Below are 21,423 nucleotides of genomic sequence, written 5' to 3' on the forward strand. Positions count from 1 at the left end.
GACCAACCATTGCACTTACTAGGTCGGATAATCGAGGAGCTACATATGTACTGCATTGATAGAACCTGAGTTACTCTATTACTTCTATTTTATAAAACTGTAGTTGAAACCATCTTGATCTATTGTCATATCATGATCCATATACGAACATTCTGATTAATGAAAATTGTTTTGCGAAAGTAGTGAAGCATTTTCATTTTGCCCTAAAGAAACGAACATATTTTATAGGTCGAAACTCCATGTTTCAAGAAAATGTATTATGGTTCAATGATAGCGCCTCTATACTCAGAAATAACGTTACGCGTAAAAAAAGTAACGAACCATTACAGCATACTGGATAAGAAAGTATTTTGTAACGGATTGTTGCGAGTAAAAGTCCATTTCCAAAGAGTTTTAGATTCCTTCTATTTCAGCCAACCACGGCAAGCTAGGCCCGTTACATGGCCGGTGAAACTATGAAACTCGCGGAATTGGCGGCACGTGAATTACGGTATTGCTATAATTAAATAATATCGGTATAATAGTGGAAAAGAGAGTCGTATATTGTATATTGCCTCAGGCCTCAAAATACGTAGACACTGCCCTGGCTGGGGAGTCTTATTAAACCAGTGTTTCCCAACGTGGAGGCACTTCTGAATACTTTGGAGACAATGAAATTTTTTCTTAATTTTGTTGTTCGACATATTAACCCCTATCTACTTCTTTATAATATTTTTGGTTTAGAAAACGACCAAACATCGAAAACGTTATAAAATGTAAAATAAAGAAATTGCTTGAATAGTCCGAAATACAAATTAATCTAATAATTGACCATATTGGATAACCTCAATATTGTTTATTTAAGGTGTTTCGAAACTTTAATCCGTCGGAAATGTATTACATTATACTGTTAAGTGTCTCACCCAGTATGGCTTGATCGTACACTGGTACATCAACTTTAAATGGCGTCGCGAATTACGTACCTTTGACGTATCGTTATTGATCACTGGTGTCCGGAAGCATTAAAGCAGGAAGCCCGTTGGAAATGCATCGACGTCACCTTCGACGATTTTCTTATTATAGCTTTCTGTAAAAATATTCGATCGTCTTTTACTTGCGAAGTATTGATCGCGTTTGATTCTCGTCCGAACGGAATAAGGTCTCGATGAAAAAGTAGCACTTTAATGCGCTCGAGACTTCGTTATTCGAATATTCTACCATACGAACAATATAGTTCTACAACGTTTCCGTTTCTTTTTCTATCGAAGCAAACTTTTGTACACAGATTATTGCTCCTTTTTATTGTATTTCAATCATTTTTATTAAACATATGTATTAAGTGAATATTTATGAAAATAAAATATATCTAAAGTACGTAAATGCGTAAGAGGCAAGGTTCTTTGTCATTTTACAATCTGAAAGATTATTTATGTTAGCCTGTAAGTACTCGATTCATGGCTTTCGATTCAGCGATTCGCCGACGTTTTGCAAACGTTGCAGCTTGTATCTTCATGGCTGGAGGCTCTGGGTTCGAGGCCTCGTGTTCTTTTGAAGTCCTTATGCACCCGTGGTCGTTGATGCGGTATGTTGCATCAACTAATCCGCGGAGTTTTAATAGATTAGCTGATCTAGAACAGGAGGCCTCAGACCAGAGTCTCCAGTTCTGAAGCTGCGAATTGCAACGCTTTGCGAAACGTTGGCGAATCGCTTAACCTAGACGCAGCATTTATTGATGATACTTTCGGCACGCGCCATGTCTATTCCAGTCATCTTATCGCATGGTGCCATCTGGATGCGCCCATACACTGGCAACTGGAATCCATTGATGTTCTCGTAGACGAAAACTTTAAGCGCCCATATCTCGAAAACGAAGTTTCAGATTTTAAAATAGTAAAGGACTTTTTGAATTTGCATGTTTCGGCCCATCGTTTTGAAACAGTCTGCATATCAGATAAATATAAAACTGATTCGAAAACGTTGAATACATTTTTCCCCCACGAGGCTTCGTTTTCGATAAAATAAATATTGAATTTACTTGGGGCACGTTCTTCGAAATTCAATTTAACAAATCTACGGGCACCACTAGCGAACATTTTTTTTTATTGAATTCTCTATAACAATTTTGGCACTTACGAACCTTTTGAAATCTCATTTACAATTTTTAAAATTTTTGTTGAACGATTGTTAAATTATATTTTGTCTCATTTCGCGTATGTATCATCGGTGGGTAACCCCGAGACGAAAAACCCTGCCAGTAACGTAGCTGGAATGCTCGCAGTAAATCTCAAGGAATTTTTTAACGGTTTTAACGTAGAACTACCTTCACAGCCAGGAACACTAGCAGCAATTATGAGAAAAAATTCACACCAGTATTGTAATATTTGCAACTGAGTCCCCAAGATTGTGCTTTTGAATAAATTGCAAGAGTTCAAAGGGCCTTTCCTTTCACATCTTTGTTTCGCGTTTTGTAGTGGCAACTGCGATAAAACTCTTGCTTAACAATTACGTCGTGATCGTGATGTAGGTAATACTCATACTTATCATACAAAAGATTAGACGGGGCAAGGAAGGCATATTTCTCAGGAATTTCGCGAAGCTATCGAAATGTTAAAGTCATCGTTTTGAATCATTCTGTCCAGCGAATGAAACGTTTCTCTTCCTTGTAACTTGAAAATAAAATTTTTTTTTCAACCATTTCATCCTATTTCGTAGTGTATTAAATTTTTTTTTTCAAGTACTCGTTACATTTTATATTAATAATTAGGACTGTTGTTTTGTTGCAGAAGGAAGCACGATGCTTTAGAATATTTGGATTTGCGCAAGGATCCTGTTCTTCCTACGTCCGCGCCTTGTCGCTCAAAAATGCATTCACAGTCCACGTGCGATTGTTATTGCAAAAGTCGGATGCCAACAAAATCCGAGAAGAATCGTACCAAACTTCTAACGTCGAAAAGTTCCGTTTCTAGGACGGACACCGTCAGGAGCGCAAAAAAAATTCCAACCACTCCAGCTACCGTTGTCGACGAAGATCAGGTGTTTATTTGCATTTATTTCTCTTTGTAAAGAAAGAAGAGACCCGATGTGATCTAATAATTTTGATTACAGCCTGGCACTAAGAGATCGACCATAACGCCATCGGTTTCTCCTGCCCTCAGTCCGGAAACATCGGCGGTTCTCGAGGACGTGGAAAAATTGGTAAAAGATGCCCAGATTCAAATCAAGGGAATAAACATGGCCGTTAATTCGAATCGCGTTGAAAAAAACGTAAACGCGTGAGTGACCCGTATTTGTAAAATAAAGAAATTATCTAGGTGACCTGTCTTAAATTTTATATCGACATTTCTCGTAGATATCAGGACGAAGTAACTCTGGACGATGAAAACGATCAATTGCTGTACGTTCGGGAGCGCGTGGCGCACAAATTTCAAGAGGCAAACGGTTGGATTTGCACGAATTACGATGATTCGAAAACGCAAGAAGTTTTGAACGAAGGGAGACCACTCGTCAGACCTAAGAGAACCACGGACTACTCCGCACCAAAATTCAAAATGTCTGAGACATATTGTAAAGAATTTTCGCCCTACGGAGCATTATTCGGAAATCCAGGATTCGCGACGCAAATTGCGAACGACGTCGCTGAGAACGATGACAAAGCTAAGAACCCTAACGGATCGTCGTGCCGCGAGGCTGGAAAAATTAAAAGGACGAGCACGTTTGCTGTTCAAGTTGGACCGTCGGTGAATATCCAGAGAGGTTTGATAGCGCAAAATTTGGAAAATATTCGGATACCACCGGACCCGTTTTTCATTCAAGAAAGCACGAACGTTGGAATTTACATGCTCTGTCACGATCACTGGAAACAAAACGGCTGTTCAGCGCCCAAGGAGAAGTTCATGAAGATACCCGAGGAGCTTCGACGAATCAATGCAAGACCGACGAGCGACAAACAAGCAAGGAAGAACTCGAAACAGGTCAACGAAGATGGAAAAATCGTCGATTCTGCGTCCACTTCGACGTCGAAGGAGAGGTCAGAAATTTCAGAAGGAGACGACTACGATTTAATGAAAAATAATGGAACGTCGGCGAACTCGGAAAAATTGGACGAAGTTAAGAATGTGACGGCGGCTCTGGAGAACGAGAAAAGTTCGAACGACGTTGCTGTTGGTCTAGACGACGAAGAATCGAAGAAAGATCAAAAGGTGGAATTAGTCGAAACTGTTAAAGAAGAAACAGATAACTTAAGAAAAGCAATTTCTGGAATTAAGAACGACCTGAAGCAGGTACGATTCGAGGAGGAAGTTTTAAAAGAAACGGAACACCCTGTGAAGGCTCAGAACTGCGAAACTACAATGTTGGAGCAAGGCTTACAAATACCGAAACACGTCGAATCGGAAGATCGCGATGTAGAAGGATTCAATGAGCCTTCGACTTCGAAAGAAATAATTAGTAAAGAGACAGAAGATAGTCGTAAGAAGACTTTTAAAAAGGATGAACGCCACAAGATTGTCGATGAACGTTTTGCGAGCATTCTCAGAAAATATCACGTTCAAGAAATAGATTCGACGAACGATAGTTTGGTGTCCTTGAGTACAAATTCTTCTGCAGAGGGTTTAAAAGAGTCAGAGGATCTAGATAATTTATATTATCCCTCCATAGACAAGTTAGACAACGTTCTGACCGTGTATGATAAAATAATTAACGACGTTTCCCGATCGACGAGAACCATCGACAAATTTCTATCGCGACCCGAACTGGAGGAATACTACATTCAGGAGAAATCAACGATGGAAACTAGCGAGTCTCTTGATTTCGAAATATCGAAAAGCAAAGTCGAGAAGACGAGCAGCGTCCATTCTTCGAAAACTAAACCTAACCCAGACCCGAGAAGAAAGGATCCAATTATCAAGGAACGACTGCCAGCTGCGAGTAAACGCGCAGGTAAAGAATATCGTCCGCACGGAGCTAAAATTTTGAAACCTGCGTCGACGAGGATGTCAATGCGCGTCAGCAGAGATCAAGATTCGAGGAAAAAGTCTACCTCCTCGAGAAGCTTCAAAGTTCCAGTACGAAACGAGTCGAACGAGGAGAGTTCCGAGTCCAACGAGAGCGACGAAAGTAATGATAAAATTGCGAGGCACGTCGAAGCGAAAAAATCGTGTTTCAGTAACCAAAGCTCGAGTTTAACAGCTTCGTCGGGGAACCCCTTATCCTCGAACACAAACGTACAAAGTTCTAACGACGCTGCAGCATCGCAGACGATTTCAAAGTCCATCGTCGACGCCACTGAGGATAGACGTTTGAGACCACGCGTAACCTCAACGCAAGAGATTGAAAAGATAATTTTGCAGAAAGGCGGTTTCGATGACAAGACGCTGTACGACGTAGTGTGCTCCGACATCGTGAAGCGAGGTTTTCCTGAATCAAGGGACCCGAGAAACATGGCGGAACGTTTAATCAATTCCGCCTTAGAGGAAGAGACACGGTTCATCGAAGACAAGATTAAAAACGCTTTCGACGAAAACTGGATCAAAAGCCTGTTGCAGCATTTGCAAAACGATGCACCGACTACTCAGGCGCAGAACTTAGAGCTGTTGATCTCCGAAAATGCGTCGGTAAACGACACAGTATCGGCAAACATCCACGCGGCTGAAACGGCACGCATGAAGTCAGAATTCGAGGAACGAAACGTGAAACTCGAGTGTCTTCGAACGGGTGAGAGAGATAACAATTCCAACGAATTTGGCTGTAAAAATGTTGGCCCGGAGCCTGACAGTAGTTCCAAAAGTCACTCCTCCGTAGTCGTCGAAGAAGCATCGCACGCGAATTTTGAAGGTTCTTCGGTCAAGGAAACAAGCAGAATTGAAACCAATGTCGAGTCGTTGAAGCAGAGTTCTAGGAAGAGTCCCCCCATACACGTCGTTGATGAACGAACTGAGAATGATGTAAATGGAACAGTTAAAAGTATGGAAGTCGTTGAAACGCAGATCGTGAATGAAAATGCGAATTCATGGGCGGAACAATCTATTTTAGAACCCATTGGCTCGTCAACGATGCGTGAAAATGTTAAAAGCATGCCGTGCAAGGATTCTATTCTAATTCCTGAAGTAAAAATAGAAAAATCGTTGGAATTGCGTTTGATTCAGGGTACAACAAAAATCCCCGAGCAATCGCTTGATAACGTTACTCGTGTTTCGTCGGCCGACTCTTTGCGCGATTGCGTATCTCTTGAATCCTCTCCGAGAAACGTTTCGAAAACTTTGTCCAATATGGCGGAACCCACGCGCGAAGATAATGAAATTAAACTGTCGCAAACGAGTAACGCACACGACGGTGACCCCAACGAAATAATGAATCAAAAAAGTTCGTACTGCGGTAATATATTCACAAAGGAAAGAATTTTATCGGACTTGTACGACGATGTGCACAAGAAACTTCTATTTTCTACGATGGAAACGAATTATTCGAGCGCGGTTGATCAAAATTATAGGTACAGAAACGAGTGTTTAATATTTATTATTTAACATATTACTGCAACGTTCCGTATTCTATGGGTATGGTATTTATGTTTATTCCTGATCGTATACTTCTTTGTATTACAGATTGTCCAACAGCGTATCCGCAGTAAAATCGAATAAAGTAAGAGAACACTTATTCGATCAACGTACTGAAATTTAATAATTAAATTCACGTCAATCACGTTTCATAATTTCAGATTGAAACATTTTCATCCGACACATCGCGTTCCGAAGGAGAGTTATGTATTCCGAGCTCCGGTTCTTATTCTTTAGGCGAAGTTAAGATATTAAATACAGACGGACGTGACAGTAACGTTACAATTTTGATCACAAAAGAAATGTTGAATTCCTGGAACGAATCTTCGAAGGCAAGTACAATAATTCCAATAGTGAATAAAAGATAAGCTACTTCTGACGTGTTTTTTTGTTCATTAGAAATTATTTATACAAAGTTTCTTTGATATAAAACAATTTATTTATTCTTTGTAAAGCAATTATGACATTCTTGATACAAATGGAAAGTTTAGATTAGAAAAAAAAGTCAGTGTAATATTTAATTCTTTAACACGAGCAATATTTTTTAATCGTGTTTACAATTTTCGATTTATTTATTTTTAGTCCTTGATACAAAGTATGGGAGAAATTTAAAGTTGCTGATTTGACGGAAAACGCGCTATCCAGAATATGTTAGCATGAAGTATATTGTAATTGCCATTGCAACTGAAAATGCAGCGACGGTGACGTATATTCCGTAATAATCGTGCTTCCAAATGAACAGTAAAAAATGTTTAGTAATAGCGCCGATACATAGTAAACATTATTATAGGTGTAAGCAATGATGTCATATACCTAAATATTACAACCGTTGTGTAATTAAGCAAAAGTAATAAAACTATGTATAGAATGTGATTGTCGGTATTATCTCGCTAACCTATGATTGTACGTTGTGCACCTTAAAGAAAATGATGAAAAGCATATTCGCAAGCAAAGTTTAAATATACGAAAATAAATATACTCTAAATCCGAGTGTAAAACATATAAAAATCAGAAGAACGCAATAGTACTGTGAAGGATGTTTTTTTAAATGTCACAAACATAACCTTACATTTCGGCAAAAATATGAAACTACTTAACATACGATTCACGTAGATAACACGTTACTAAAATACAGTTTATTCAAGGAGTTCGATAAAATAATGTACTCTATACGTTTTAATGGATAAAATTTATATTTCACGTAAGGATACAGTATCTAGAAAAAAAATGTGCGACAAGTATGTCATTGGTTATTCGATATCCGAAAAAAAGCGACAGAAATTTAATTTGAACGATTTTTATAATCTTTGTGAATCCGAAGGGTTCCTACTAAAGATGGTAAATAATTTTTCTACTTTTTTTCAATTATTATGAGTTAGGTACGTTGTGTAAAGTGTCATAATAGTACGAGGTTATGTATATAAATTCCTTTTATTGAATTTTATAACATCTGCATAGTATGTAATGATATATTTTAAGGCTAATGCATTGATTTCAGATTGATATAAACTCTGATCTTGAGTCTCAGGGACCACTTCACGTTTTTATATATAAAGTGACGGATAAATTAGCATATGCAGAAAATGGTGACCAAAATGTATGATAAAATTTTCCATATTTGTTATAATTAGAACAATTGAAATTGTAATTTCTGTTCTAGGCTAAAGCAATCATTTCAAGAATTCAAGAGTACTGTTGCCAACATCCTGAGATAATAGTTATTGACCCTTTGGATAATCTTAAGGTTTTAATAAATCGTTATAAATCGTACAAACTCATACAGGAGCATGTACAATTTAATGGTAGCCAAGAAAAACATTGTACTTGATATAATTTTAGTAGTAGGAAATGATAGATATAAATTATAACGATCCCTTCCAATGTGCATATTTATTTTTCAGATGTATTTACTCCAAAGTTTGTAGAAATTAAAAGTAAAAACATTGTTGAGAATATGTCACTGTTAAAAAAGGCAAATATTAAATTTCCGTTACTTTGCAAACCACTTATTGCTCAGGGCTGCAGTGATGCACACAAAGTAAATATTTATGTTAGAAGAAAGTGGGCATGCCGTAAGAAAATATACCATAAATATGTATTTTCAGATGATGATAATTTTCGATGAACAGGGTTTGAATGATTGTCAACCACCTTGCGTTGCACAGGAGTTTATCAATCATAATGCAATTGTCTATAAAATATTCATTGTCGGCGAACATTATCACGTAGATGAGAGACCCAGTTTCAAGAATTTTTATGAAGAAGACTGTACCGCATTAAACACGATATTTTTTAATTCAGTTGATATATTTAAGAGTGATTCTCGATCCAAATGGTCCATTTTATCAGAAGAAGACATTCCACCAACAGTAAAACCGAAACATGAAATATTTGAAAAGATTGTTAAGAAAGTTACAAAACTCTTTGGGCTTGTTTTGATTGGTGTTGATGTTGTTATTGAGAATCACACTGGAAAATATGCAATTATAGATGTAAATGTCTTTCCTGGATATGTTGGCTATCCAAACTTTTTTGAACATTTAATAGGATGCATCAAGAAGTTGTTAGTCGAAAGAAGAGATGTGCAGCAAAATTCTAAAAGCTATACATTAAAAAAGTGTTTAAGCGACGATTTGGATTCTGGTTTTGAAAGCGATGAAAAGAAGAAATATTCTACAAAAACAAATAAATAATATAAATAACGGGTATATTAAAAGGATGAATAACTATATCAGATTGATAACCCAATTTACTATATTCTAACAAGTACAAAGAAGTATTGTTTGAAAAAATAATACATACTTTTTTTTTTGTAATAATGACTTCATTCATTCTTCAGTCTTCGAAGGCACTTAAAACTTTTGTAACAAATTTGTGTTTTACATTCAGAAGTATTTATATCTTTTTTACGTTTTTGGTTTATTTTGCTTTCTTGATATATAGCTATCATAAGAGATTAAATCGATTTATTGACTACATCGACATTTTTTAAACGAATTGTAGTAAGGAACGTATGACTGCCAAAAAAGTACTTTTCACTTATATACTATACTTGCAATGGTTGACAAAAACCTCGAGAATATATGCAAAAGAAATTTACACTTTCATAGCAAAGTATAAAAAATGTACATCAAAATTATGATAAAGACATTAAAAATACATAATAACATAGTTATTATATAATGTAACATACATTTTTTATTTAATTAACCCCAGCTTTAAGTTTGTTACCGATACGTAAAATTTGCAAGTACAAATATTGTGTACAACAAAACAAAAATAATAAGTGCTGATTATACTGTGAAATATTCTAAATAAAATTTTTTTTTTAAAGTTTAAATCGTATTTATTCATTTATATGCAGAATATAAAAGGTAAATATTGATTTATTTACACAACAATTTTTACATTCAAAAATATAATTAAGGTTTAACTGTTGGATTCTAATTGATTAATATTTGTGCTTGGGTTAGTTTCACTTTTCTCAGTCAGTTCTTTTTGTTTCATCCAAGCCTTGGCAGATGCCAAAAATTTGAGATTTGGCCTTTGAGACTCATCTTCTGGGAAAACAAAATCAAATACTTCTTCCCAACCGTCGTCCCTCTAAAAAGAAACAGAAGAAATAAATATGGTAAATATTTACATTTTTTATTACAAAAAATATATAATCATAAATTATTATCAAATAATTTACCCCGTCTTCTCCAACAATACGTCTTATACGTTTAATTCGTCGAGGCATTTTTTCTATAATTTTAGCTCTAGTATCGTCATCTCCTTTCTCGTTTTCGAAATCTCTCCATGCTTCTAGAAGCAATGCTCTACTTTCTTTGTCTCCATTTGATCTAAGAGCATCATTTCCGCGTTCAAAGATTGTTCTTGCCAAAACAACATTGTCAAGAGCATCTTCTGATGTTGTATTTGCCAATTCAAATTTAGCATATGCAATCCAGACCTAAATAATGTATGTCATATTCAATAATATTCAATAATGTCATAATTCAAGTTTTATTGCAATTATCGAACTTACTTTAACGTGAAGCGTACGTTCTAATAACCTCTCAAATAACTGTCTCGCATTGTCTGTTTCGTCTTGTGCTATTTCGAAGTCAATATACGATTTCCACAAAAGTTCAGGCATATCTAACCTACAAATTTAAAATAAATATGTTAGACGAGAGTATAATAAACCATATAAATTAAGAAATATTTATTTTCAAATAGTTTACCTTGGTTGTGATATAGCTAATTCATAAATAGCTCGCGCACGTTCTACATCACCTAAAAGTGTTTCCAATTCTGCAAACTGTACAGAAAGTTTTTAATGAGTACATAACAATTGCTGAAATTTTAATAAACAGTGAATTGTCTGCTTTACATACTTTCATCCAAGTCGTACAATTCTCTGGACCAAATTCGAGAAACTTTTGATACAAAATTCTACACCTATCAAATTCTCTCAATTGTATTTCCAAATCAATATACCCGCGGTATAATTTATCTCTAGGACAAATACCCAATGACATACCCTAAAACAATTTTAAATAAAATTATTTATGCTAGAGAAAATGAACAATTTATGATGAAATAAATATTCAATTGAATACTTACTAATGTTTTCCTAGCTGCAGTTAAATTCTTTTGTCTTATTTCAAAATATGCATACAGTAACCAAATTTTCGAAAAAGTAAAATGTTTATGAGGAATTAGTTCTAAGCATGCCCTGAAAAGTTATATTATTTAATTTATTATCAAATTATTTATAACTGTATAAATCATTGTTTCAGGTTAGTAGAAGAAACATTAATTACCTGTACACCTGTCGACATCTTTCCATATCTTCGGTATCGAGTTCCTCAAAAAGAGCATAATTTATCCAAAGATAAATATATCTCCTCCAAAATTGTTTTTCCTGTAAGGTATATCAACTTAAAATTTTCTACACTAATACAAAATATGTAAATAGGGGCGAATTCAGAGGAGAAACGAATTTAATTAATTAGACTACTATCAAACAAAAATATTAATGAATAAATTATAAACAAATTTGAAATTGTGAAAACGTATGTTCAAAAATATGTTTCAGTACAATTGCTAAGCAAGACTTCTACATTTACCCCTGTACGTACGATACTAAATTATAAGTATAAAATTGCATGAAATGTTTCTTACTTTGGTTGGAGGTACATTAGCTATCGCGCGTTCATACGTTTCTCTAATAACGTCTACATTTCCTTCTGACTCCACTAATCTCAAATAGTCAAACCAAGCATCATAATTAGAAGGATTCTCTTTTACTTCCTGTTCATACTGATATTTCCTTTTGCTTACAATTACGTCCTCAATACCTGAACGATCCCCATACTTCTTTTCATGTATAGTATATGCTTTATAAATTTCTTGTGTCTTTTCTTTTGGAATGTGATCTAATGCATATTTGTAAATTACTCTAGCTCGATCATGCTATAAAAAAACATATTATCTAGAATAAATAATATAATACGTATTCTACATTGAAACTAAACAATTTTACGTAATACTTACTTCTCTTTGACCTTCTTCAAACTTTGCAAATGCAATAAATAATTTTTCGTCTAAACTTTCATCACCATAAAAATTAATGGCACGTTCATAAACATTACGAGCTCCATTAATAAAGCCATGGGATTCTTCAAATCGTGCATACTTAATCCAATGCTTAACATCAGGATGAACCATCACAAAACGTTCATAAATTTGTCTAGCTCTTTGTATTTCTTTGTACCTCAATTCGAACTTAATATAGGTTTGCCAAGCCTGTTCATCAGGCTCCCATTCCATCCATCTTTCAAATACTTGGCGCGCTCCTAAATGAATCTTTCTAATTAACAATTCTTTTTTATACAACATTTAAAATTCGTGAAAACTAAAACTTTACCAGCAATATTTTCTAACATTTCTTCCATGTAAGTATATTTATACCAAAATTGATTTGCTCTAGGTAATATGGTAACAGCACGATCCCACAAATTTCTGGCATGATTTACTTGACGATTTCGCATTTCCATCTCCGTGTATTTTAGCCATAATGTAATATTTCTGTGATCAACGTCTAATGCACGTTCGTATATAGACCTGAAATTTTATTTATTTTTTTATCAGCAGAAGTTCATTTGCCATTTATTATATAATTTTAAACACAAAATTTAATTATATGTATTGTACCGTGCTCTTTGTATCTGTTTTTGGCTTTCTTCCCACTGAGCATATTTTATCCAGTTTGAAATCACCATGCGATTTTTACGAATATTGTCTTCAAAAGCTTTACGCTTCCGATGTTGATAATCTGCTAACTCATGGGGATCAGAAATTTTTTGTTTCGGTGGCTAAAAGAAAATATTTTTATTATAAATCATTCTTATCTTACATGTAGAATTATAGTTCATAAGAAATATATAATTATAAATTGGAGCAAGGTCTTCAACCGATATAGATTTCAAAGTATTCTTACTGGTGGTAAGATTTCAAGGTCTCTTTCTTTAGCTTCTCGCAATAGCTGTTCTGCTGTTATTTGAATTTCAGCAGGTGCTTTATTTTTAACCTGTGATAAAAATGATATCAATAATGTTATATTGTAAAACAATATCAATTCTACATTAAGAAATATGTAAGAATGGTAAATTAAATACCTTTGCCACTTTTGGCATTTTCTGAGATTTCTCCATAATGTTTGATTTAATTTGTCTTTAAATGTGCAAAATAAAGCAGATAAATTATTAAACAAACACAGAATAGTTCACAAGCTTTCCCGTAGTTCTATTTTAACTTGCACATTTTATTAAAGGAACAACTGTTACTTGTACAAAATTACTTCAACCTGAAACTGGATAATCATAATACTATTCATTATCACTCTTTTACATTGTATATACAGTCAGTCTCAGAGGCATTCGTACTCTCATCATTTAAAAAAGCAATTTGTTAATGAAAATGTCAAATTCAATATTATTAAAATTTAAAATAAATAATCTTAAACGCAGTGAATGATTTCAACAAATTTCTTTTATAAATAGCGAAGGTAGACTCGCTGTAAACGAATTTTTTTAAGCCTTAAAACGTTTCGTAGTAAACAGATATGAAATACGAAGGTTAGGTATAACTAACCTATACACTGCAACTAAACACTTTATTATGCTAATGGTTATTTTATACTGACTTTTCATTGAACTTTATTCTAATGTAACTGTCAAGGCAACTACCCTCTCAATGTTTTTATAATGATTTACACAATTGCTGTTATTATTTAAGGAATCAGTATCAAAATATTTATAGATTCGTATAGAAAAAATAATATTTTATGCTCACAGATTGTAAATCATGCATTAATTCTTCGTTTAAAAATAATGGTTTTAGTTTTGAGTTGCACGTTTTATAAAATTACAAAGCAATCTGTTCGATTATGTTAGATTCGTTCAGTAACTTTTATATGGTTTCATTGTTGACACTGTAGTACAACATACGCGCGAACCATGTACTTTTTTGAACCCAATGCATACAGGATGCGGAAAATGGGTAACATTAACGTATTGTTTTTTTAACGTGTACACAAATTTGTACAACACGAAACAAGGATTCAGTGTCCGTGAAAGAGATCTAAAATTAATAAGGGATCGAAGTAACGAAGAATTTGTTGGTTATTTCAAGGTAATCCCCTCGAAGCGAAAACAAGCGCGTGATTGGTTTTAATAGTGACGTTTGTAGATTTGTGACGTTTGCACAAGGAACAGTTTATGTTTAATTGCAAACATAAAATTGTTAGGATGACAGTACTCGTACGATCCGAGTACAGTGCAGTTTGAAGTATCTATGAAATTAGTGATTGAGTCAGAACACGATAAAAGATAGCGAGAATCCTGACGAGAATTTTCTTTTACGTGGGCTGTATAAAACAACCGTGTATGAACGCATCGAAGTGAGAGAAAGATAGAAATAGTACGTAAGAAGGAGAGGTTAATTCGTGCACAGAAAAGAGCCAGAGAAAGAAAGCAAGAGCATAGAAGAAAAGAGAGGGCAGTCAGTGCCGAAGCTTTATCTTTATTATGCGCCGCTGAGTGAATTGTCAAGTGAAATCAGAAATGGCTGCCAACGAGCAACAACGGAAGGTGAGTAGGGAGAAATACATTGTATTTTTCTCGAATCGCGAATGACTTTTCGATACGCTCAAATAAACAACAGATTCGTAACATTGTCGCAAGATAAGTTCGTCATTCTGAACGATTAAACGCATGATCCATTCACAATGATTTCGTGTCAAAAAACGGGATTTATACAATATCTCGGGATCAGTCATACTAAAAGGAACAACGACGTCTTCGCTTTAGTTCTGTGTTGATAAATATTTGACAGTGAGACGGACTAAAAAATGGATAGTACGAGAAAATAGTTCCGTTTCGCGTAAACAGGAATTTTTCAAAGAGACATTTTACTTCATTCAAATATTTGCCAGATCATCGATGCATAAAAAGACATGTACATTACTGTATGCAGTATTTACATTCGTACAAGCAGCTGTCAGTATACGATCAGATAGGTGTCATGAAATTCTACCAAAAATATGCAATGTCTGATTCCCTTCGACGTTTAGTTCGCACAAGATACTAAATAATTTTTTTAAAAAGATCAAAAGCTCGTACGAATTTGACAGGGATTGTACGACTTGGACAATCAACGTATAATAGCATTAACGAAAGCTGCAACGTATAACGAGCTACATGCTAACAATTTTTTATAATATTTCTTTCATAATCTTTTGGTTGACTTTCGAATCGATGATTTTTGCTTAAAAATATATCAAAATTAATACAAAATTACGACGTTCGGTAGAAATATTCTGGACTTTGTGCGCTCGAAGTAATTAGACAGAATACGAAAATTAACATATGCCTGTTATGACGACGGATATCTGTATTTCTTTTTTTGACAAAATCGACCAGTTCTTGTTACTGATTTCAATAGTGCATTGTTGTCAGTGTAATTGCGAGGTATTTCGGGAATACGGCGAACGTTTCGTTTTTCAGACTTTGAATTCAACCAAATCAAGCGTTTGTAAATCATTCTTGTCGTTGTACCATAAATAGACGTGACTTTTTCCTCAAATTTATCACGGAATGGGATCTTTTTTTGGAAAAATTATTTTCCATAAACGTCGCGTATTAGTGAAATACCATTCTTTTCGACAATTTGTAGATGCTGTTTCAGTTTACATTCGATTTCATAATGTTGCACGAAATATAAATTATTACATTTACCATACGTTATTTCGCAATAATGTTGACTTATCAGGAAGGTAAAAATATTGAAATGATAAGTATGTATAACGAAAAGGCTGTTCTCGACCGAAACTAATATTTTTCTTTTATTTTGTGCTTATACGTATGCGTGTATTACTTATGTATGCGATCTCCGTCATGTTCGTGCGTTGATTCACTTTACATTTTGCGATTACTTGTATAACATTTAATTAAGTATGGAGGTGAATTGAGCCCTACTTGTAGTATTAAGAACAGGAAATACTTTAAGAAATACATTTTATTCAATTGTGCACGTTATAATAAATTATTGTTCAGGAAATTATTGTACATTTCTTTTTTATGAAATTAATTTACCTTGCACATAACGATAAACGATTTGCATAATCTATTATTTTCAATAGTATGCAGACAAAATGATGATTTGAAAAAATATTTATTATGTATTACTTGAAATATAACATTAGCCAATTTTGATAAATATTTTATTACAACAGTACTATTAAGGAAAAGTTAAATAGATTCTATGCTAGTTACTAAAAAAATATGTAGTCGTTTGTAATATTAATATATTAAAGTATATTTTTTAAACTGTGTTTAATATAAGTAATAGATTTTAATGGATTATCATTACATATAAATATCCATGTAAGCATATGTGACCTTAGAATCTGTCAAGGTATGTGATTTTAAGGCTTCACAAATGCTATAACATGATCATATATTGTTGTGTCATAACAATTAATAAAAGCATATTTTATGTACTTACAGTTTTTGTACATTGTTATTTAACACTATACAATTTTTACATTCAACGAAAAAATTTGTAAACTATTAAATATTATACATGTGATATATAAGTTTTAGTCATACAATATTACTGTTTATGTATATTAAGTTCTAAATATTTTGATTTTGAAGCTTTTTCAAACTTTGCTATAAAATGCTAATACTTTGTGTATATGTAACATTATAACACTATTTCACAGTATAAAAAATATACTTTTAAAAAACAATTCCATTTTTTCTTTTTATTTTGTTTAAGTATCATTATCGATAAGTTGTATGTTTTTACAAGCATTTAATAAAATTATAAATTTATACAACTGGATTAATAATTAGGAACCACGGGAGTTAAGAGAACCAGCCCACCATGCAAGGAGACCGATGAATGCATTTCTCATTTTTTGTAAACGACATCGTGGTTCAGTGCGGTCTGGTTTCCCACATTTAGAAAATCGGGCAGTCACAAGGGTTCTTGGTGAATGGTGGGCCACTCTTCATCCAGACCAAAAGCGTTCTTATACAAATTTAGCACAGGAGGTAAATTACTTGTAGCATAAAAGAACTAAATGTTATGTTGGCGATCATACATTGATGTAATTTTATATAGTGTGTTGTGGACCATCAAAGTTTATTATATTTTTTAATATTTTGTAAATTCTTGTTAATAATTAAGCATATTTTCTTAATGATATTACATACATTAAAATATTTGTAATCAGATTTCAAGAAAATAACACCATTTTAATTATCTTTCAGTACAAAGATGCATTTTTAAATGCAAATCCTGATTTTAAATGGTACAAATTACCAGCACCTCCTTTACGCACTTTGAATACTAGGCCTACAAATAAAAAAGCAGAAACAATCTCTAGCGAGCAAAATGTAGAGAAAATCAAAACTGAGAATGAGTCTTCCAATTATTCAAAATCCGATGAGCGAGATGGACAATCAATTCAACCGGGTAAATTAGCCGATGAATCCCAGATTGGTGGCCTCAGTTCTTTATTTACACCTCAGAAAACACAAATAGCAGATGAGCAAGTGATTGTCAATTGTTCTATGATTGACAGTGACAGTGAAGTTCCAGAAACTCCTAAAAAAAAGTATCCAGACTTACCTCTTTCACTTGATGATAAAAGGGAATGTAAAGTTGACCTTTTTGATGCAAAAAAAAGGATAAAATCTGAATCAAACAACAATGAACAACAATATGTAAGAAAACTTTTCCTTGAGTATATTTATATAATTTAAATGCTTATTTTATGTATTGCCATATATTTAACATTATTAATCATATTTAGGATATAGAAGATGAGAAACCAGAGATAAATAATTTTTTGACGACAAATATGTCTTCTGAAGAAAGTAATTTTAAAAGCGAACGTACGTGCAAAGGTTTACGTTATCAGAAATTTCTTGCAGAACAAATGAAAAATATTGGTTCATCAGGACAACAACCTAAGCGAAGACGGCAAACTGGTAATCGTAGGTAAATAAGTATATTTCATTAAACTCATATTTAGTGTAAAATATTAATATATTATTAAAATTGTAATCTGTTTTTCAAAATGCTTCTGCTAGCAGCGATGGTCAAACAAGCGAGAGAAGAAATTCTATTTCATCAAATGTCAGTGAGAAAACAGATTCGTTGAGTAGTGAAGGTGGAAATAGTTCTCGAGGCGAATTAGAACATCTTGCAGAAAGGTAATTAAATTTTTCTCTTTGTAATAGATGCTCTTAATTATGTGTTTGTAAAAATGAAATCAAATGAAAATATCGTATTAAGTGCCGAGGGAAACATTGAAGCTTCAAAACCAGAAGACACGGAAACGGAAGGGACAGAAGGAGAATTAGATTTTGGACCTTGGACCGCGCGTAAAAGATTTCGAGCCGAGTAAGTTTGACATTTTTCGTATTTCAAACTATTGTATGATGAAATGTTATTTTTATGTGTAGGGATTTTAATTTAGAAAAGAAAATTGAAGCATTACCATCTTTAAGTTTAGAAGAATTTCAAGAAAAAAAGAAACAGCAACGTACGAAAAAGAAAAAAATTGTACAAAAGTTAACATTAGCTTTGAGTAACAAGAAATATCAAAATAATTTTAACACTAATGATCAAGCAAATAGCCAAAATACGGAAGATACAGAAAAAGCGCTTCTTGTTGGGAGCCAAAAAAGGAAAGCACGAAAACAGAGTATTACGCGTAACGCAGCAGCTATAAGTGATTTTAAACAAGAAATAGAGGAATCTAATGAATGTAAGTATAACGAAGTAAAACGACATAATGTTTATTGAGTTTTATACATTTTATATTATTTATTAGCATTTTATACAAAATTTACAATTGTATTTTTTCACAATATTTATTACAAATATTAATGCATTCTATAATCATTTGCATATCCACTATAAAAACATAAATCCATGTTTCTATCTATAAAGTTATTATTTATGTATGTTACATTTTTAAATTATACAATTTGTGAATAATTTCAATCTAAAAATTACAAAATTTGTAAACTGTTACCTTCAAATAATATTTATATTTCATTTAATGTAAATAATTCACAAGTGTATATTTTAAACAAAATTTAATTATTTGTATAAATATTAATAGCGTGGTGTGCATCGCCGGACTTGGAAGCACTGGCATGTCTTGCAGCAGTTGCCGCCAACAGAACAAAGCTTACCAAACATAATACATAAGATATATTTTTCGATATTTAGCAGTCTTTCACGATGATATAACCTTGCGCTGTGCAAGTCAAAATCTTATTCATTTATTTCTTAGTATAATTTCTTATTAGTGGAATTATTGAAATAATTGCTTTGATTGCTGTTAAAACATAATAACGTTTCCAACTGATCAAACATGTATCACGTTAGTATCGTTAATGCCTGTGTCGTTAATTGCTGTTAATTATGAATATTAATATTGTGACTGCTATAATTATTTTGCCACTCAACATGTAAAGATGTTTCTTTTATGTTGCATAAATGTCCTACGAACGTGGTCAATGAATGATAGTTTTTTGTATAGTTTATTCACAAATAATGTTGTTACTATTACATACTGAAGAAAGATTCTAGTTTTCTCTTTTCGTTGTGTGTAATTATTAAAATATTACGTCACACATTCTATACTTGTTAATAAATACCTGCAGTGCAGATGATAGCCATTTTATCTAATTTGAGAAAATGCTCGCGTATTGATACTGAATGGAAAATTTGTGCAACTTCCATCAAACATAATATTGTCACATAGGACCTGACTGGGAAAAATTATCGATGAAGGATAGAAAAGGTGCATATAATGAAATATGTTAATGTGTATTATAGGATGATGTTGGCAAAGCAAGGATTGAACTTGTAAATTAATTTTGTTAATATAAAATATTATAAATGCGATTGAAAAGTAACAGTGCCGTAAACCTTAACAAAGCCGATAAACAGGGCATTTTATCATATCTGTGTGTAGTAATGATAACATGTAATAATTGAAAAGTTACTTGTTACTATTTTTGTTATCGTCATCGGCGTACGTTTCTCTCTATTTCATTATGTTCTGTAAACACTTTATGTACATAGAAATAGGTGCAGTATTATGAAAGATATCCTTCATGATCTGAATATCAAAAAAGGATATAATCAAAATATACATGTATAAATATATATGTATATATATTTATACACATATTCAAGACCACTGTTTATACGTTATACATGCGTACATGTAAACATACGTAATAATGTAACTTATGCAAGATAGAAAATGTAAATTTTATTGTTAGTGAGTGTTTTCTCGTATCAGGAAGCGTATGTATACATGTACGTATGTAATTTGATAAGACTACATATATATATATATATGAATGTATATTTATAATATTTATATCAACTAACTATTATTTTAGTGTTAAGACCATGAAAATGCGATCCTGTGCTCTGTTTGAGAAAGTAAGGGACTTGTCTGTGATTTTGGCTAAAGGAGTTTTTAATATTTTATATTTTTCTATTCATTTTCTCTCCTTTTCTTTTTCACATCGTTAAGTTCATTCAAGTCTAACTCCAGACACTGTTAGCGAAATGATAGGAATAACTAATGTTAGTAAATTCCTCTATTATATGGAAGTGAGTATACTGATTACATTTCAAATGTGCCTTGAAGAGATATGAACATAGATATTAAACAATGACCAACAATATATTTTCGATTCGTTTCGCCATTCTAACTGTCTTTTGGCTTTACATTTATACCTTCTACAGTTTCTAATTGTGGTTACGGTACATAACTATACAAGTATAGCAAGCCTTTATGGCCAGCATCCGAATACTTGGATTCTTAAAAGAAAAAAAATTAAGGGAAAGTGTTTCGAATTTTACTGCACAAACATCTATGTACCTAGCTTTAAAAAGTATAATTTACACGAACATATATATATATATATATATTATATATGTATGTATATATCTGTATATATACATATGTATATATACATACACTCCTATATATATATATGTATATGTATATATACTTGTAACATATTGTATACCATTTATATGAATAATAAAGATATAATATTTTGATGTAAAGTTTAAGTCGTTTGCAACATATTTTGATCGTTTAAAATTATTTTACTCAAGTTGAAAGTACTAAATCGACCTAACAGTTACTTTTTTTCATTAAATGTTTTTATTCAAATGGAAAATTAAATTATTATAAAACATTTTTATTCGACTTTTTAATAATTTTTAGATCTATATATGTTGCAAATAAATATACTGACAGAAAATAATTCTTGTTATTACTTGACTT

At 32.9% G+C, this 21,423-nt stretch overlaps 4 protein-coding genes across 8 annotated transcripts in view; 3 read left to right on the forward strand and 1 right to left on the reverse strand.

Moving 5' to 3' along the window:
* Window positions 1-7,231, forward strand: part of LOC122402157 — a 52,471-nt gene extending 45,240 nt beyond the window's left edge. The window contains exons 1-7 of one of the 3 annotated variants that reach the window (XM_043404755.1): window positions 2,624-2,692; window positions 2,763-3,012; window positions 3,085-3,251; window positions 3,329-6,466; window positions 6,579-6,615; window positions 6,692-6,862; window positions 7,113-7,231. In XM_043404755.1, coding sequence (XP_043260690.1) covers window positions 2,842-3,012; window positions 3,085-3,251; window positions 3,329-6,466; window positions 6,579-6,615; window positions 6,692-6,862; window positions 7,113-7,142 — 3,714 coding nt within the window. In that variant the 5' untranslated portion in view covers window positions 2,624-2,692; window positions 2,763-2,841 and the 3' untranslated portion in view covers window positions 7,143-7,231. Of the gene's footprint in view, window positions 1-2,623; window positions 2,693-2,762; window positions 3,013-3,084; window positions 3,252-3,328; window positions 6,467-6,578; window positions 6,616-6,691; window positions 6,863-7,112 lie in introns of those variants that run through there. The other 2 variants (XM_043404763.1, XM_043404747.1) reach the window with 2 other exon arrangements.
* Window positions 7,232-7,238: 7 nt separating this feature from the next.
* Window positions 7,239-9,759, forward strand: LOC122402622 (inositol-tetrakisphosphate 1-kinase-like). Of its 2 annotated transcripts, none has more exons than XM_043405567.1 (5): window positions 7,239-7,868; window positions 8,029-8,127; window positions 8,191-8,350; window positions 8,432-8,568; window positions 8,636-9,759. In XM_043405567.1, exons 1-5 carry the CDS (start codon window positions 7,710-7,712, stop codon window positions 9,221-9,223), a joined length of 1,143 nt encoding a protein of 380 aa, XP_043261502.1. In that variant the 5' UTR covers window positions 7,239-7,709; the 3' UTR covers window positions 9,224-9,759. The 2 variants fall into 2 exon arrangements, with proteins under 2 accessions (XP_043261502.1, XP_043261511.1); XM_043405576.1 differs by having other exon boundaries at window positions 8,191-8,332.
* Window positions 9,760-9,959: 200 nt separating this feature from the next.
* LOC122400818 (protein crooked neck) lies at window positions 9,960-13,991 on the reverse strand. Its single transcript, XM_043402491.1, has 14 exons — window positions 13,875-13,991; window positions 13,199-13,392; window positions 13,021-13,110; window positions 12,735-12,895; window positions 12,448-12,644; window positions 12,075-12,376; window positions 11,703-11,993; window positions 11,342-11,442; window positions 11,142-11,253; window positions 10,913-11,059; window positions 10,760-10,836; window positions 10,561-10,678; window positions 10,225-10,485; window positions 9,960-10,133 (listed from the first exon to the last, which is right to left on the reverse strand). Exons 2-14 carry the CDS (start codon window positions 13,232-13,234, stop codon window positions 9,960-9,962), a joined length of 2,067 nt encoding a protein of 688 aa, XP_043258426.1. The 5' UTR covers window positions 13,235-13,392; window positions 13,875-13,991.
* A 110-nt stretch (window positions 13,992-14,101) lies between these two features.
* LOC122402500 (HMG box transcription factor BBX) lies at window positions 14,102-21,033 on the forward strand. Of its 2 annotated transcripts, none has more exons than XM_043405336.1 (8): window positions 14,102-14,671; window positions 16,940-17,140; window positions 17,360-17,815; window positions 17,905-18,092; window positions 18,185-18,307; window positions 18,390-18,497; window positions 18,560-18,864; window positions 19,225-21,033. In XM_043405336.1, exons 1-8 carry the CDS (start codon window positions 14,645-14,647, stop codon window positions 19,311-19,313), a joined length of 1,497 nt encoding a protein of 498 aa, XP_043261271.1. In that variant the 5' UTR covers window positions 14,102-14,644; the 3' UTR covers window positions 19,314-21,033. The 2 variants fall into 2 exon arrangements, with proteins under 2 accessions (XP_043261271.1, XP_043261280.1); XM_043405345.1 differs by having other exon boundaries at window positions 18,188-18,307.
* The last annotated feature ends 390 nt before the right edge of the window (window positions 21,034-21,423 follow it).

The sequence above is a fragment of the Colletes gigas genome, unplaced genomic scaffold, assembly GCF_013123115.1.
Source record: "Colletes gigas isolate AHSC1104 unplaced genomic scaffold, ASM1312311v1 Colletes_gigas_Sc00002, whole genome shotgun sequence".
Lineage (NCBI taxonomy): Eukaryota > Metazoa > Arthropoda > Insecta > Hymenoptera > Colletidae > Colletes > Colletes gigas.

What these genes read in the sequence shown, in the direction of transcription:
- LOC122402622 (XM_043405567.1), top strand. Translation starts at nt 7,710, where the DNA reads ATGGATAAAATTTATATTTCACGTAAGGATACAGTATCTAGAAAAAAA. An exon ending in AAGGGTTCCTACTAAAGATG is followed by an intron (nt 7,869 to 8,028) that starts GTAAATAATTTT and finishes CATTGATTTCAG; the next exon opens with ATTGATATAAACTCTGATCT. An exon ending in GCTGCAGTGATGCACACAAA is followed by an intron (nt 8,569 to 8,635) that starts GTAAATATTTAT and finishes ATGTATTTTCAG; the next exon opens with ATGATGATAATTTTCGATGA.
- LOC122402500 (XM_043405336.1), top strand. Translation starts at nt 14,645, where the DNA reads ATGGCTGCCAACGAGCAACAACGGAAG. An exon ending in CCAACGAGCAACAACGGAAG is followed by an intron (nt 14,672 to 16,939) that starts GTGAGTAGGGAG and finishes ATTAATAATTAG; the next exon opens with GAACCACGGGAGTTAAGAGA. An exon ending in CGTAAAAGATTTCGAGCCGA is followed by an intron (nt 18,498 to 18,559) that starts GTAAGTTTGACA and finishes TTTTATGTGTAG; the next exon opens with GGATTTTAATTTAGAAAAGA.
- LOC122400818 (XM_043402491.1), bottom strand. Translation starts at nt 13,234, where the DNA reads ATGGAGAAATCTCAGAAAATGCCAAAAGTGGCAAAG. An exon ending in AAACAGATACAAAGAGCACG is followed by an intron (nt 12,645 to 12,734) that starts GTACAATACATA and finishes ATAAAATTTCAG; the next exon opens with GTCTATATACGAACGTGCAT. An exon ending in ATTGTACGACTTGGATGAAA is followed by an intron (nt 10,837 to 10,912) that starts GTATGTAAAGCA and finishes CTTTCTGTACAG; the next exon opens with TTTGCAGAATTGGAAACACT.